Source organism: Oryzias melastigma, linkage group LG21 (assembly GCF_002922805.2).
Source record: "Oryzias melastigma strain HK-1 linkage group LG21, ASM292280v2, whole genome shotgun sequence".
NCBI lineage: Eukaryota > Metazoa > Chordata > Actinopteri > Beloniformes > Adrianichthyidae > Oryzias > Oryzias melastigma.
In genome coordinates, this window is record NC_050532.1 from 17,654,622 (window position 1) to 17,671,834 (window position 17,213).

At 39.0% G+C, this 17,213-nt stretch overlaps 1 protein-coding gene across 5 annotated transcripts in view; it reads left to right on the top strand.

Annotated features, from left to right (window-relative positions):
- The window catches only part of LOC112155429 (plakophilin-4), an 88,003-nt gene that overhangs the window by 36,097 nt on the left and 34,693 nt on the right, over nucleotides 1-17,213 (top strand). For 2 of the 5 annotated variants that reach the window (XM_024287034.2, XM_024287036.2), the window contains exons 3-7: nucleotides 2,006-2,118; nucleotides 9,631-9,665; nucleotides 12,547-12,678; nucleotides 13,693-13,880; nucleotides 14,424-14,991. In XM_024287034.2, coding sequence (XP_024142802.1) covers nucleotides 2,006-2,118; nucleotides 9,631-9,665; nucleotides 12,547-12,678; nucleotides 13,693-13,880; nucleotides 14,424-14,991 — 1,036 coding nt within the window. Of the gene's footprint in view, nucleotides 1-780; nucleotides 1,432-2,005; nucleotides 2,119-9,630; nucleotides 9,666-12,546; nucleotides 12,679-13,692; nucleotides 13,881-14,423; nucleotides 14,992-17,213 lie in introns of those variants that run through there. The other 3 variants (XM_024287035.2, XM_024287039.2, XM_024287038.2) reach the window with 2 other exon arrangements.

Consider the following 17,213-nt stretch of genomic DNA (forward strand, 5'->3'; position numbering starts at 1 on the left):
GAGCTCAACCCCTCCCCTCTCACGTTCCAAATAGGAAGTACATGTGCGTTGCAAGAAGGCCAAATCCCATAGACTTTCATTGAGAAATGAAATGGATTCTTGCTTTAATGCATTCTTCTTAGCATGTATTTAATAATCCTAATTTTTCTTTAAAGATATTTTTTCTTAATCACCAGTTATTCAAATTACAAACTGACCAATCAGATGCCTCAGACTAGCTCCGCCTCGAAAGTTTGATTGACAGATTCCCCATAGCCGCATTCAGTGGAAGGGATGTGGGCTTCAAACCAGCTCACTCATGATTGGCGACAGCAGGTCCTTTAAAATCGTGACTCAGACCGACTCGAACTAATCGCTGTCGAGGGGTGGCAGTTGGTTGAAATATGGCGGCAGACGTATTAGGAAGTGACGGTGAAGGCTCTGGCCTGATTTCGCGAGGGCCGAAGGTAAGGCATTTCCTGTGGGGGGACCTCAACACAATCCAGTTCTTATAAACGTTCTATGATAGCAGCCCTGCCCCCCTTCCCTTCCTGTTAGTAAGAGCTCTCTATTTACACGCTCTCCCGCTAGCTTATAGACCCTCACACCCCCAACCTAACACTACCGGTACCCGTATACGTTTATTTATAACCGCCTTTTCAAATGTCGTTTTTCGTCTGTTCCTTTTTTATAACGATTTTAATAAAGAAACTCTCACAAGAGCAAATTTGAGCTTTATTTTCTTAAAATTGTCCTCAATCATCAGAAAAATACCACAAGAATATGTTAAAAACACCAAAAACACGATTTTTATCAGAGTGGGTCTTAAGCATGTGCTCAATTTATGTTAGGCACAGATAAAAGGTGGGACAGAGAAAGGGATGATGAGGGGCAATTCTGACAGCTTCTCTGTCCTATGCAGGTTTCATTGTGTTGGTCTGAATGGTGCAGCAGAATCATTAGAGGAGATTGATCAGAGACGGATCCGTCTTCTTCTTTTTTTTTTTTTTTAAGTTTGGTGTCTGAAACTCATTAGAAATGCCAGTGCATTAGGAAGAGCAGAGCGTAGCAGCTTTCCCCACCCGTCTAAACCGGCTCCCACTGCAGCCAAGCGTTAGATATCTCCAGCAGAAGAAGAAGAGGAAGAAGAGGAGAGTCAGGCTGTATAAAGTTTGGGAGTGGGAGGGGTGAGCAGAGCATGTCGACAATGTGGAGTGAATTTTCAGCACAGCCCCAGGGAGCACAGGAGAGGTGTGAAAAGAAGGCTGGTCGCGTTGATGTAGACTCTTTAAATTTCCTCAGACAGGTCACAAAAGAAGTATCCAGTTTGTGTGTGCTCGCCTTGTGTGTGGGCGACTGGCTGTGAATGTAATTGACCATGGTAATGGCCATTACATGGGACAGCAAAGGACAGCAATGAGAGAAACCGTCCATCTGTGGAGTGACTTTATGGTGAGTTAGATGTGAGACGTGCTGCATTCTGAGTGTATTTACTTGTAAATATTTGCTGTATTTGTGTATATCTGAGGCGTCTTGAGTACCATAATGCAGTGGAGGCTTGCTCCAGCTAGATAATTAGTCAAAGGCTGATTTCTTCGTGGCTCTCATAATAAAAGTGCCACAAAGGCTAAGTATCCCCCACTGAAGAGGTGCTTATTCCACTGTGTGGGCTGCAGAAATGGCATAATCATCTATACTGCAAGGCTTTTTCTCTGTGTTTAAAGTTTATATTTATGAATTTATCTAGTATTTTTTACTTTATAGTTTAGAACTGTTTCTTCACTTATAAATTGGTAGGTAAAAAACTGTTTCCCTCATTACCTTTATCCTCTATAGTGTACCGTGATTAATCCACACAACTGTGATGCTGCACAAATCTGCAAACAGCAAGCTGTGAAAGTGCAAAGCCTCCTATTGGCTTTATGGCTCTCACATTTGTCACCACAAACTTCATAAAAAGCCTCGATGACGGTGCATTAAGTTGACCTTCAGTCCCATGCCCGTTTTATGTTGCGCTCACCTGCAGGAGCTCCAGTTCGAACGGCTGACTCGGGAGCTGGAAGTGGAGAGGCAGATTGTGGCCAATCAGCTGGAAAGATGCAGACTTGAAGCGGAGTCACCAGGCACGGGGAGCAGCAGGTAATCAGAAGATGCACACACAAACACGCGCGGAAAGCCATAATCCAACACATGGTGTTTCCTTCCCTCCCAGCAGGCCCCATACTTTATAGTATGGAGCCTTATGGTAATATAGGTTTGTTATAAGCTGCTCAGCGTCTTTAATAGGGTGGACTGTATGGTTCTGCTGTCCATTTTTGTTGTTGCCAGAATTATTTTTACAAGCTTTTATTTACTAAGGCTAAATTGAATGTAAGTTTTAGATTTTCTAAAACGTTCCTGTTTCTTTTCTGTCGTGCTGAGAAGAATTTTGGTTACTGTAATGAGGTTAGGGGATAAACATTGTCTGTTGTTTTTTTGTATTTTTTTATTTTTAGATTCGAATCTTGATGAAAATAATCAGCTTTACAGAAATCTGCACGTATGTGTGGCAGGAGAGAGGACGCAATTTCATCTCTGCCTTTAAAGAGTTCACGCTTTAAATGCTTTGAAGTGCATCTAACAGCACAGCCTGGTCCTTGCAGTGTCATGTAAACTGGAAACCTTCTTCATATAATCAGGAGAGGAAAATTACAGCAATTTCCAGAGATTTTCTCCCAGGAAAATCTGTATCCTCTGAAGCCCCTTTCACACAGATATGAGAAATAAAGGTCCGACTTCATTCTGCCTACACACTTGTGATTTTGGTTCACACAGATGTCTGGATTTAATTCTATATGCTATATTAAAGGTACATTTCTTAGCTTGAAGGTGACACAAGTGAAATAGCTGGATCTCAGAAAGACATAAAATCTCGTAGGCAGACTGCCTTATCAAATGTTTTGACTGTCTCCCCAGAGCACGCCGTCTCTGGTTCCCGTGGTAAAAGGAGCAGCACAGGGACATTTTGCTAGTTACTAAAACATTCGTCCTGAACAGTATGTTTCACACAGAATTGCAAAAAAAGAGACGAGAAGTGGCCGTGTGAAAGGGGCTTCCAATGTAAAACATTTTTAACCAGGTGCAAAGTTTTCTCCAAACAACAGCTGCTGACAGGTGTGAAGATGTCTCAGCAAAGTTTGTGCAGCTGTGCATGTGCAGATCAAGGTTACTTAGGGTTGTTTTTGACACTGCATAAACGCAGTCGTAAGAAAGGAAGAAGAGTCTTGTTTCAAGATAATTGTCTTGCAAGAAAAATACTCTTATAAAGGCAGATTGTATGTTTAGATCAACCGAGCATTAGCATTAGCCGACCTATGGGAAATCTATTAAATGCTAGCATCAAGCTAGCGGTCTTTAGCTTTATGTGCTAAATTGATTTATATCTTTTATGAATCGATTGTTGATTTATTAAGCTTAAATCAATTCAACTCGATTATTTGTTTTTATTAACCCAGCCCTAATTAGCATTGCAACAAAAATGACGAACAGTGTTAGCTATAGTCGTATAGTTTTGAGAAAGATTCCAGCTTGGTTGAGAAAAGCAAAGAATGTAAATGGATCTATTAGTCTACAAGTGGATGCATCACAATGGATCAGACCAGGGAGCTTTTTCAAACCGTGGGTTTTCATCTGATCCTGATCCAATACGATATTAAAAAAATGAATACTCAGATTTTCAATTTTTAGATCAATTTTCTTTAAAAATGTTCTCCATCATTTGAAAAAATGCAACTAGAACATGTCAAAAACACAAAAAAAAGTTTTTTTTTTTACCTTTTAACACCAGCACTGTTGTTGGCAACAGCAGGATAACAAGTGCTCTATGAACTACTGTAACTCTTCAACTGTTTACACAATTAATGTAATTCCTACTGGTTCTAATGTAGAGAAAAGTGCTGTTATACACTTAAATAGTTCACGAATAATTCTAAGAATTTCAACACTGGAGCTACAATTCAGGTGTTAAAGGGTTAATCGGAGATTTAGCTTTACAACTGATTTCAAAGATGTGCCAGAGGATTAAGTCCTTCGGATGGTCAAGCATGAAAGCTCACCTGAAGTCTGATGCGGACCAAACAGGCGAAACGGTTCAGTTGAGCGTGAACTGAAGTATGGAGGTTAAATAAAAAAATATATATATAAGCGCAGAGTATTATGAAGAGCAAAAAACAATGACGCAAAGGAGATCAGGAAGAAGTCAGAAAATGTAGTGAAGAAGTGCAGACACTTATTAGTACGTGATATATAGAGGATGAGCTGAACTAGCTGGTTTCTTCTTCATCTTTCCTTCCCCCTCTTTATCTTGGTCAAGCAGTACCGCCCACAGGTGAGCATCTGTTGGAACTGCGGGATTATTCCAGGCGGTTTGGTCCTCCTCTGTCCGTGATTCACTTCTGACATCAAACCACACCAGAAACAGATATATTAGCATTCTCTGCTCGTTCAGGTTTTACAAAAACATGCAAATGTTGGCTCTTTACACAATAAAAGCAGCGCCTCCTCCAGCCCCATAAATAAACATGTAGTACCATTTACACACATTTTCCTTTCCTTTTTAAAAACACAAATAATCAAACAAAGTGGTTGCTCCAGGGCGACCGGGCTTCAGTGGAGATCAGCTTTTAACATAGACATTACATTATAAATGTGAGGTTCAATAGCACCGTGGGGGCAACAGCAGAGGTGACAGAAGCCTTAGGCGCTCTGATGAGAGTCATTACATTTCATGACACCTCTAGTGGGGCTACTCTTTTCATTTCTACAAGCATAGAAAGAGTGAATAATCTATTCTGACCTCTGGCAAAACTCATCAAAAAAGGGCGAACCTTTCACCCCCCCAGTCATTCAAGAACCAAAGTGGATTATGGGAAATACAGAGTCCTTCCATTGTTACACCTGCAGCGAGTCACTTATGACGACAGTGGATAGTTTTCCACTTGATTGTAACCTGTTGAAGAATTTTTGTAGAGCAAAATATTTTTTTATTGTAAAATTGTTCCTAGTGTTTTTTAAATGATGAATTTGTAGATTTTTTTTTTTTTGCCAAAATCAACAATTTTTTGAGACATATTTGCTGCCCATAGGCAGAGCTCATTAGAAATTTCCCTCTGGGTTGTGTTGTTGACACAGAAGTTAGCCTATGCTAAAATCCCAGCATGCCTTTGTTTACACTTTCTTCCGTCAGCTAACAGCTCCTCACAAACATACCCAAGCTAAAAAAAATGGCGAGAAATATCGGAGTTATGCAGCCATTCAGTTTTAGCCAGATGTCAGCTCAGACGAGAAAAAAGAAGAAGTTAATGGATCTATTTGTCTGCAAGTGGAAGATTTAGAATTGGAGGAGATAAGGGAGACTTTAGGCAATTGCTGTGTTATAAACCTGAACTTGTTCAAACTGGGTTTTCATCTGCTCTTGATCCACTCAAAAAATTAATGGAAGTTTAATTTTAAACTATTTTAAAAACATGTTAAAAATACCAAAAAAATATTTTTTTTATTGGAGTGGGTCTTTAAAAAGGCACGAAAAGATGAATACAAGTTACAAAAAACATGGTTTTAACTTAGAAGTTATACTCTAACTTAATATAACTTTTCTCATTTCTGTATAAAACAGTTTTAAAATGTTTGTATGGGACCATAATGCTGTTCAGGGGTCTATTGTTTATCGCAGGATTATGTTAGAAAAATAATCTGTGAAGAAGAAATTTGACATTTTAAGGCTGTAAAATCTCTCACATTCATGCTTTTCTCAGACTGACATAAACAGTTTCAAACTTTTCTCTCTTGTTTAAAACATTCAAAGTTTAAACCTATATAGAAAAATAGTCTCAGTACTAAAGAACAAAAACAAAGATCTGCTCGTGTTTGAAGATTTATGTAACTCTGGGAAACTTCACGTCTCTGTACATGAGTCAGGACAGAACACAATGCACTGCTTAAGAAAAAACAGGCACAAAAAATCAGTCAGACTGCAAAAGGTGAACCGTAATACACAGGAAAAGCATATTAACACAACAGCATTCATGCAATAATAAAAAATAAAAAAAACGTAAAAATCACTAAATTGTTTAAAAATATTTTTAATGAGTAATTGTAAAAATATATATTTATAGTATTAAAGCAGTCCTTTATGCTATACTTATTTGCCTCAATTTAAAAAAATAGGGACATAAATAATAAATACATAAATAAAGGCCTGTCTTGTGTTTGTTGTACAGCAATGTTATACAAGACAGGAAGCAACAGCCAGCTTGTGTTTTGTTAAACTGAATGAGTCAGTGTTTTATACATAGTAGCCGTTTGTCAAAGAGCTTTTGTTCCTCTAACAAGCAGAAAGACTCTTTAATTTAAAGTCCAGGATTTTATGCAGCATGAACTGTTGTGTGGCAAGTCTGGGGAAAAGACAGAGAATGTAGAAGATTTGACTTCCATTAACCAAAATCTTACTGAACAGTTTGCAGGGGTTTATGCTGAAGAAACGTGCAAAAAAACTCTTTAAAAAGTCTTAATCCAAGATTCATTTGTGGAGTATTTCCAGAGTTTTATTCGGGTTATTCTTTTAAAGGTTGATGTCATTTTCTCCTGGTTTCCTAGTCTCAGTCTTTTCCTTTCTTTATCATTAATAATTTGCTTTAGATTAATTTAAAAATAATATATACATCTGGAACAGAAACACACAAAAATTGTAACACACAAAAAAATACTTGTAGAACAAAAATAGGGGTGGTTACTCCTTTGCCATATTTTAACTTCTCTAAAATGTAGTGAACAAAAATCTACTCCTGACTCCATTATTACCCTGTACAGAAAATTATATACTTATACTCATTTTTTTAAAAACATATTTCTCGTTTTCCTTTAAAATTTATAGAGGAAGTGAAAGTCAAATGATTAGTTCTTAGGTGAATGGACCGTACATCAAATGAGGGGAAATTTAAAAGCACTTCTTTATAACTGTCATCACATCACACTGAGATATTTACTCTTATTATCATGTCAGACACTTTCATTTGCCTTGTGAGACATGCTAGAGGTGAACAGAGGAACAGGAAAATGGCAGGTTTTGTTCATTTTTTAAGTTAATCGAAGACAGTGTTAAAATTTGATGACACTTTTACTTCATTTTTCTTTTATTTTTATTTATTGTGTAAAATAAAAAACAAGATGTCACTCCATAAAAAAATAAACATTTCTGACCTTTGCGCTTTTCTTAAAAACAATGTTCCTCAGATTAACTTGAAAATGTATACTGGTTCAATAGGAGGTCTACTTGATATTTTGACCAAAAATGTAAATACAGTTTAATAAAACTCTACTGCAGAAAACACAAACTTCAGCGCCAATGTATTTAGCTCCAACTTTCAGAAAATAAAGTGTCGACTTGTTGCTTCTTTAGATCCAAAAAGAGTTTTTACTATGCAAAACGTAGAGAGAAATTAACATTTTTTTTATTTAAAAAGGGCTGTATAATGGTTGATAAGGGCCAATGTTTACTTCTAGAACATCCGCTCTGATATCCTTGCCTATCTTGGTGTCTGGACCTGTAAAAGAGAGCTCCAAAGAAGCTTGAACTGCTCTAAAACCTGAGTACGCTCTAATCTTCAGATGTGTAAGCTGCCCGTCCCATTGGCCGGAGGGCACCGTGCCTATGTTTATCAAAAATAGTTTTCAGTTTTTCTGATCAAAGAACTTTTTTGAACCTCGCCTCAGTCCATTTGAGCGGGCTTTGGCCCAAGTAAGATAGTGGCTTTCCTGGATCATGTTCACAGGTCGCTTTGTTTTTACACCGCAGAGCTTTGTTCTATGATGGTGGATCACAAACCAACTAATATTCTTCTTCTAGTGGTTTTTGTGAGGCTCAGCAACCATGTTTATGACAAGGTCATGGCTGTTTTTGAAGATAGGCTCAAGATCACAGATTACATTTCTTATTCAGATTCTGTTCTTTCAGGTTTTCTTCACATTTTAGCCATTAGATAAATTATTAACTGTTTTAAAAAAACGTTTTTACAGTTTTGTTAAAAATAACACTTTATTTTCATTTACCACTATTGAAACAGTTTATGAAAATAAACAACCATATAGACAGTTATTTAATGCATTTTTTTTTATCACATTTTGAATACTAAATTTGGCTATTATATTTACCATATTTTTTGGACTATAATTTACTGCAAATTTTAATTTTCTATAGCAAAAAATATGCATAATTAAGAGAAACATTTTCAGTACTAAGTCACACTTTGGGAGAAATGTATGTAACAAAATCCAGAAACAAGAACAGACATTTCATCATGAAAGGCAAATCATAATGGAATAGATATCAACAATAGACTGAAGATAAACACGCTTCACTACTGTAACTGTATTTAGCTTCATGAAGCTTAGGAAGAATTTAGTAAGCGTCTAGTTAGTATAATCCATCCATCTTCCAGACCGCTTCTTCCCTTTCGGGGTCGCGGGGGTGCCGGAGCCTATCCCGGCTACTGATGGGCGAAGGCGGGGTACACCCTGGACAGGTCGCCAGTCTGTCTCAGGGCCTCAATCACACACCCATCCACTCTCACATTCACTCCCAGGGGCAATTCAGAGTCGCCAATTAACCTATGAAGCATGTTTTTGGACGGTGGGAGGAAGCCGGAGTCCCCGGTGAAAACCCACGCATGCACGGGGAGAACATGCAAACTCCACACAGGAAGGTCCCAGCCGGTATTCGAACCGGGGCCTTCTCGCTGTGAGGCAAGAGCGCTAACCACTGCGCCACCGTGCAGCCCACTAGTTAGTATAATACTGCAACATATGCTAACAAGTCAACAAAAAACGTTGCGTCTCTAAACCTGTAGAATTCTTGACTGAACAACTCTTCTTCTATGTTGCTGTTAGTAGCAAATACTGATACAAACACCTACAGTGCCCTCTAGTGGTTGTTGAAATTGATTTTTAGAAATACATACAAGTCACATCCTAGGTCAAACTATACAAAAAAAATGTGACTTGTACTCCAAAGAATTTGTATTTTTTTCTGTTTTTACAAAAAACAAACTAACAAAAAACTAATTTTAACACTTTAATTAATTGTGCGTCCTTATTTTATGTACAATTTATTTTGTCCTAAATTTTATCATATGAATGTTGCACTGACCGAAGAGAACTTAAAGAGCGTGCCATGCTTTTCTGAAGTCTTTCAGAGTGAACTATATCCATCGATGTTATCACAAATTACCTTTCGGACTCTCAAGAATAAATAAATGATAAAATATGAGTTATTTTTGTAAAATTTTGTCATACCCGTACATAAGATGCCTTGATCACTGAGGCACCGCCTTTCGCTGCTTGTGGGTGCCGCCCATTTTATGACATCATCCCAAAGCGGGCTCGGTACTTTGTCAGTGAAAACAAACAACAGAAATTGGGTGTTTGTGTTAGCCTGGGGGCGGTTCTGGCAGTGTAGACTCTTCCTGAAAGGGGCTGTTCTCACTTTGTGACATCAGCGGGTTTTTGTGATTTGGGAGGGGCTGGTGCTCAGAGTGCAGGTATTAGGGACAATGCTAACTTTAAAGACAGAAAGAATTTTTCACGAACTTTCTAACATTTTTTGTTCTTTTTTTCCAGTTCATCTGAGAAGTCCCTGCCATGGAAAACTGCAGGTATGTTCCCTCACTAACTCAACTGCTATTCCTTGGATCTAAATACAATAAATTAACAGTGTATTACTCCATGAAAACATTTGGTGGTCTGACCCCAACACTCCTTTTACTCAAGTTTCTGTCCCAAAATGAATTTATATACTCACATAATTTATACAACTTTTGATAAATATAGAAATGTTCTTATTCTCAATGTATCCATTATCTTTTTTTAAAAGCTAATCATTTGTTTTTGTTTAATTAGTTGATCTAAAGAGACATTAATAAACATCAGTTGTCTTCTCTCTGCTGTGGTCCACTAGAATGGTAATGATGGTAGATGTGGTGTTAAATCAATTTATGGAGTGCTGAGAGAGTGAGGCATAACTGTTTCCCTAAGTGTTTTTTTACTTTTCACTTAGTGGCTGTCAGTGTACGGGGCTGCAGCGCTGCCATGTTTTACATTTCCCTCATAATCTACACTAATGCAAGCCTTTTCATCCAGGCATTTGACAGCTCCGGGCATGCTCTTGTTTTAATAGTCATTTAAGCTGTGTCTGCTCAGTCAAACAGAACGGCATTAGTGACAGGTAGCGGAAGGATCTTCCTCAGATTCCCTCAGTGTCTTTTTGTGTAGCCCTCATCCTTATCAGATCTTTAGGAGAATAGATAATGAATCGCATTTTCTAATGTCTTTCACGGTTTCTTAATTGCGGCGGAAAGCGGGATTTTTGTAATGGCCATTAATCTTTTATTGTCGATTCTGTCAGTTGTCCCCACAGGGGTGTGTTATTGCTGTACATATGCTCTGGGAATATTAATGCCATTTGCTTTTCTCATTTGCTGTCTGCTCCCCATTTCCTTGCTGAGTGCTTTTCATTAGTGTTAGAACAGACTCTGGGACTAATCGTAATCACTGTTTTGGTTTTCTATTGACTTCCAAACATGATAAATGGGAGTCCATTGTGGTAAATGTACATTTTCCACGTTGAATGAATTCAGCTCTAAATGTTTGACTTTTTTTCAAGTGTATTGGCCTCGTGACCCATTGACTAACCCTGCAGGGAAACAGGAAAAACGGGTCTCTTTGCCCGTGGAAATGTCGATGCAGGCACAGCAATCGGCCACTGCAGGGGGGAGGAAAACACCAGAAAATCGAGTTTTCTCCTTGTCTTCGTCCCCGCTGCTCAGATCAAGCGCTGTCGTTCGATATGGAAGTGTCACATTTGACAAGGAGGCATAGGAGTCACTGCAGATGCAAAATCTGAACGCCTATAAGAATAAAAGCGTCAAAAATATCACCTCTTTAAAGGCTTTAATTTTTTTAATCACACATGATGATGTATTTTTTAAATCATGGGAACACCTAAAAAAATCCTTTACTAACATTTTTTTCAAACTCATGAAAACGTGAAATTGGTGATGTTATATCCGCCGTTTAGAAAAACAAAAGAAGAGTAGCGAGCATCGTGTCCGAATTGCTTTTAAATTCCAAGGCACTATACAGTCCAACACATAGTTTGTTAGGAGTTAGAAACTAGGGTAAGAATTCGGATTACGAGCAGTTTAATTCATCCATCCATCCATTTTCTGAACCTCCTTGATCCCTTTGGGTCACTGGGTTGCTGGAGCCTATCCCAGCTACTGTTGGGCAAAAGCAGGGACGCCCTGAACAGGTAGCCAATTTGTCACATCCCTAACACTTCACACACACTCACATTCACTCCTAGGGACAATTTAGAGAGATACATGAACCTATAAAACACATTTAAACACATGCAAACTCCACACAGAACCGTCACAGACGGGATTTAAACCAGAGCCTTTTTGCTGAGAGGTGAGAGTGCTAACCATTACAACAACATGCAGCTCCAAAGAGAAGAAACATGCACAGCGGTGGACATAAGAGACCGCTAAAGAGTCTCTCAACCCTTTTAGGACAAAACAGAAGTAAAATATTTAACATTTCAGAATATGACGCCAGAGTTTCTCTAAAGTTTTAATTCCTGTTTAAACTTTCAAGTTGTTTAGTTGTCAACAGTCACGACAACTATGAGTTTTTGTTGGCTTTTTATCCCAATATCATCCCAGTGAGGTTGATTGAATTTTTCCCTTTTTTTTTTTAAAATAACCTTGCCTAGAACTGTTCAAAGTGATAAAGAACTATGAAGCATCTGGGATAAAATGGTCTTTTTATATCATTACCTACCCTGTCAGATGTGACACATTTGGTGAACGGTGAGAAGGATTAATTTAGAGTGAGTTTACAGCAGTCGACAGATCCGGGTCACACAAGGGTTGACTTTTTCCCTGCAGGCGATAATCTTGTGTATTCTGGCAATTTGGCTTAAGACCATCTTTATACTGGACTGAGCCAATCCAGCCCGTAGAGATGCAAACACCCTGAGGTGTCTGGAGGGGAAAGTGCAACATGTCGGGTTGTCAGACGTCGCCTGTGTGTCAACAGTTTTTTTTTTTCCGGAGGACAGCTTAGGCAACAATGGTAAGTAGTTTAGAGCATTCAGCGTTCATTCAAACCGAGCTAAGCAGGCAGGGTTTCTGCCATCGTTTCGCATCCCTTCTGTCTGCTGCCTTTTGTTCTGGTGATTGCAGAAGAGTCCATTCACTCTGGTCACGCTTAACTACACAGTGACTATGCGGAGGCATTGTGCACAGGCTCGTGAGATGGCTAATTCCAGTTTCTGTCGAACGAACCAGTTGCTTTTGCGCACGAAAAGGGGGAGGAGTGTAAGAAAATATTAGTGAGGCATTAAAAAGTGCATAACTGTTGAGCAAAGGTTGTGAACTTTGTTTTCTTTAAATTCTAAAAAAAGAAATCCCTGATCAAATGTCTTGTTTTTACTCTGCTTGTTTAACCTTGTGGTCTGCTCTTTCTTCTCAGATGTCTCCACCTCAGGGGACAACAAGTCTCGAGTGACTGACAGCTCCCAGTCGCCCAGCTACCGAATTAGGACTGAGTCAGAGCAGGTGTCTCTGTACTCCCCAGAGCAGACTTCCCTTCATGAAAGTGAGGGTCTGTTGTTGCCTTCTCTCTATCCTCCGCAGTCCTCTTTTCTCTGTATTGATGGTAATTTTCTGCTATTTTTATACTGGCACTTGAGCGTTTTGAGTGCCCGTAACCCCTTTTTTCCCAGCATGCTGAAAAGCAGACGTTGTGCCCTCATTGTGCCTCTCACATCTGCATTAAAGTTGCAGAGAACAGCCAGAGTAGTTTCCCCTTTGAGCCAGTAGAGGACATAAGTGATGGACGATGGTGGCGAGTCCATTACCCCGAAACATGCAGGTTGTGATCTGTGTCATCACACTTTCACTGCTTTTTTTTAATGAAATAAATCTACGTGTGATCAGTTTCACACACAAAATGCAATGGTGACTTTTACCAGGATGCATTCTGGATGGGTGGCAGTTAGGAGCACAAACGTTCACCAAATTATCTTCTAATTGTTTTGAGATTTTCTATTCAAGTCCTTGACAAAGTAAGAGATTGGGCAGTTAGAGGATGTATACCTTGCAGGACATTTCTATTTTTTCATCAAAAATGTCTCGTATGTTGTTAAGTATCCTCATGTTTTAAGTATTGTATGTATTTTTGGGGTGTTTAAGTCACGTTTTTTTGGCATAGTTGGATGTAAAACACACATCTTAACACATCTTAACCATCAGGTATTATATAACTTGGTAATATAATATAAGTTATACTGCAGTGGGAAGTATAGGTGGCTTTTTCAAAAGTATTATTATTATTTTTAAGTATAAACAGAGTTTCTGTCACTGAGGCTAGTGATAACATTTGATCTGCTGCTAAAGGTTATATTGAAAGCTGGGCGAAGGCGAACTAAAACATTGGGTGGCAGAGCTGTTATCTTCCCTGCAGTGATGTCGGTCATTAGAAAGGTTGTTTAGGTAAAGGTCACGTCAGTTATGAAACTTCTTGGGATGTGCGTCTCCTCTGCCTCCATTCCTTTCCTCCTCTGGCTTCCTCGCGTTTCATTTTTGTCCTGACTGTCACTCTTTCTCCCTTTCACAGGATCCGCAGGGAATTCGAGCGGCTCGGCTCAGATGAACTCGTACTCCGATAGCGGCTATCAGGATGCCAGTAGTGGCTATCTCAGCAGCCAGAGCCAGGGCAAGGCTGAGCTGAGGGTGCAGCACTCCTTCCCTGGTGCTGGCACAGGTACACTGGCGAGGAAGGCTGAAGGCCAGGCGTCAGCACAGGTACAGTCATGGTGTGTTATTGTACGTCACAGGCTGTGATGAACACAGGTTTTTGAAATTTAATTGTGCCAAAACAGCCATGAAGGTCATCCTTTAAACATCTTTTTATAAAAAGATAATAATAATTTAAATTACATATATTTAAATTACAATTGATTATCTTGCAAGAAATACAAGAAATCTGGAAAACTTCGCCTGCACTTTTCAGGACCAGGTATTTATCTCTGAGTCACACTGGTTGAATTTTTGGCTAAAGACGTCCTGGATCGATCTTAGGTCAGTGAATTGAATCGTTCAAAATGAACCAAAATTGAAAGTGAATTGAATAAAATAAATACTGAATCATTGTTAAAATGAATAGTTACACCCCTAATTCTTTGCTATCTCATAGGATTGGTGAAAAATCTATTTTGTCAACAAATTCAAATGTGTTAAGATTTTAAGTTTTAGGCGATGCTGTGTGCTGCTCAAGCTAAAGCCCCCTCACAGCACTGCCATCTCTTTGGTATGCCAACCGTAAACGTTCCTTTTTTCCCTCTGCAGGTTCAAGCTGTGACGACAGCAGTACCTGGCCGTGCTATGCGAAGGGTTAGCTCAGTGCCTTCTCGCTCCCACTCGCCAGCCTACGCCACCAGTGTGTCCCCGTCCCGCGGATCTCTGCGCAACACCGTCAGCAGTGCCTACGGCTCTCCGATTGTCACCGAACCCAAGCCCCTCGCCAGCATCTACTCCACAACGTTGCCCTCACCCCAGCGCACCAGCAGCACCGGCGGCAGCTGCTCGCCCTACTCCACCCAGAAAAACTCCCCCGCAGGACTGCGACGCATGAGCTCCACAAACTCTCGATCCAGCCGCACCACGTCGCCCTATCATACCTCGGCGGGGTCGTCGACGGGCCGCATGAACTCCCCGTTGACGATGGCGGATAACAATAACGCTCCGCTGACGAAGCAGCCCGCCCACTCATCGTCTCCAGTCAGGGCTACCATGACCGCTGTGCCCCAGCAATACAGCTGCACTCTGCCTCGCTCTGTGCCCCACAACGCTGACCCGTACGGACCTCAGAACTACGACATTTATGAGAGAATGACACGACCTGACAGCCTAACAGGTGCGCCACTGAACACGCTCACACGAACACACACCGGCTTAGAGTGCATCAGTGATCTGTCAAATCAACAGGCAGCTCCGCGTGCCTGAGCACTGAAAAGGATTTACTTTAAAAAAGAACTCCCAACATTAGCAATAAGTGTGTTTTATGTATCTTTTGGAAACAAATCAACAGATAAAAAAACTGGTTGATCAAGTTTTAGCTCATTTCCTTTGAAAGCCATGATGCTGATTCATAAGAAGCGGTTTTTCTACCGCCTGCATGCCCGTGTATGCAGCGCTCGTGGCAGTTTCTCTCCTAAGAACACAAACCGGAAAGAGAATCCCTGGAAAATTTGCATGCCGAAACTAGAAGATGTGTGCCTTGTGAAAGAGATGAAGAACGATTTGGGAGCTGTCACGTCTAATTAAGCTCATATCTTCCCCCAATCTATAGTCAGCCAACAGTGTCATGAAGAAGTCTGCCTGCTCCGACATATGCCCTGATATCATCTACAAGGAGTAAAACCTGCACAGACACTACCCGACGACCACATTTATTAAATTAATTAAAAATGACGGCTTAACGTTTATCTAAGCCACTCATTTGGCTCCTTTTTGACAAAATATTCCTTGTTGGATAATTTGCAAATTTTTGCTTGAAAACATTTTAAGAATTAAAGACCCACTTAGATTAAAATCATGTTTTTGCTGTTTTAACACGTTCTTGTAGCATATTTAAAAGCTTAAAATTGCATCTCAGTATTTTTCTTTATTCAAATCATTGTTAATCAGAAGCAGATGATAAAAGGTCATTGAAGAAACTATGTCCTAGAAAGCAACACAAGGTTTTTTTATAATTATTTTTGAAAAACATGAGGATAATAATAATCAAAAAAACACTGAATGCTTTTAAAAAAGATCAAAATATTGTTCATGCAGTATAAACTACTCACAGAGGCTTCAAATATCCAATTTAATTCAAATATATCCCACTGTTGGAGATGAAAAAAGAAAAATACTTATTCGAAATATTTTTATTATAATTTTTCCACATTTTTTCGTGATTCTCGACTGAAATTCCTACTAATCCTAAAATTAGTGCTGCTAACCACCAGTGCTAACTAAACACTTAATTGTTACTAGGGGTGTCAGGAAAATTTGATTTGGAGATTTATCGTGATATTTCATTTGGCGATACTTGTATCAATCTAAAATGCAAACGACACGATATTTAAATAATTATTTATGAGCAATAATTAGCATCTAATGTTTTTGTTCCACTTAAATCCCCGACCACTAGTTGGCAGCACAGCACACTGAACCTCTATGAGCAGCTCTACAGCGTACCAAAACAACAATAATCATTTAAAAGTATTGGAAGAAGCTACATTTAGCAATGTTGGAAATTAACAGCACTTTATTTCCGCAATCATAAATTAAGAACCTTTTTGGGTAAGGCACATTCATTCTATGCTTCTTTTTTTTCTTAAACTGAAAAATATTTTGTTGTAGAAATGAGACCGGATTGACTATTCCCTTGAGAACAAATATTTCTTAATTTACCAAGAGAAAAAAAGAAAAAGACCATGGATTGGCTTAGGTAGAAGTAGGGCTGCCACAAACAACTATTTTAATATAATACGACTAATCACCGATTAATTCTTTTCGATTAGTCGACTAATCGGAACATTGGCAAAATTTATGTAAAACCCACTTTAGTTTTGATATTTGAAAAAAAAAAGATTAATCGACTATTGAATTAGTTGTGACTAATCGACTAATTGTGGCAGCCTTAGATAAAAGCAACTTGTATATGAGATACAGTTACAGTGCTTAATGTTGTGATCATTAAATAAAATGACCATTTTATTAACATGAAAGGTGTTGTAATATTCAGGTTTTCTAAGCCATAGTTTTTTTAAAAAAGGGAAAAATTATTCTGGTGCAGTCTTGGGATATATCGTGATACGTATCGTATTGTGAGACACACATCGTTATACATATCGTATCACCAGATTCTTTTCAATACTCGCTCCTAGTTGATACGGTTATATCTCTGTGCATCCGTCCTGTTTGTTGTAACTGTTGGAAAAAAAAGAGCTTCTACACTGAAAACTCCCTACAAGTTACGTTTGATTTATGAACATTTTTCCCTGAGAATTGCCTATTAAACGGACAAAAAATGAATTTAGCGCAGATTTTCTTTTAAAGAAAATGCGATATGAGCATCTTTGCCAGATT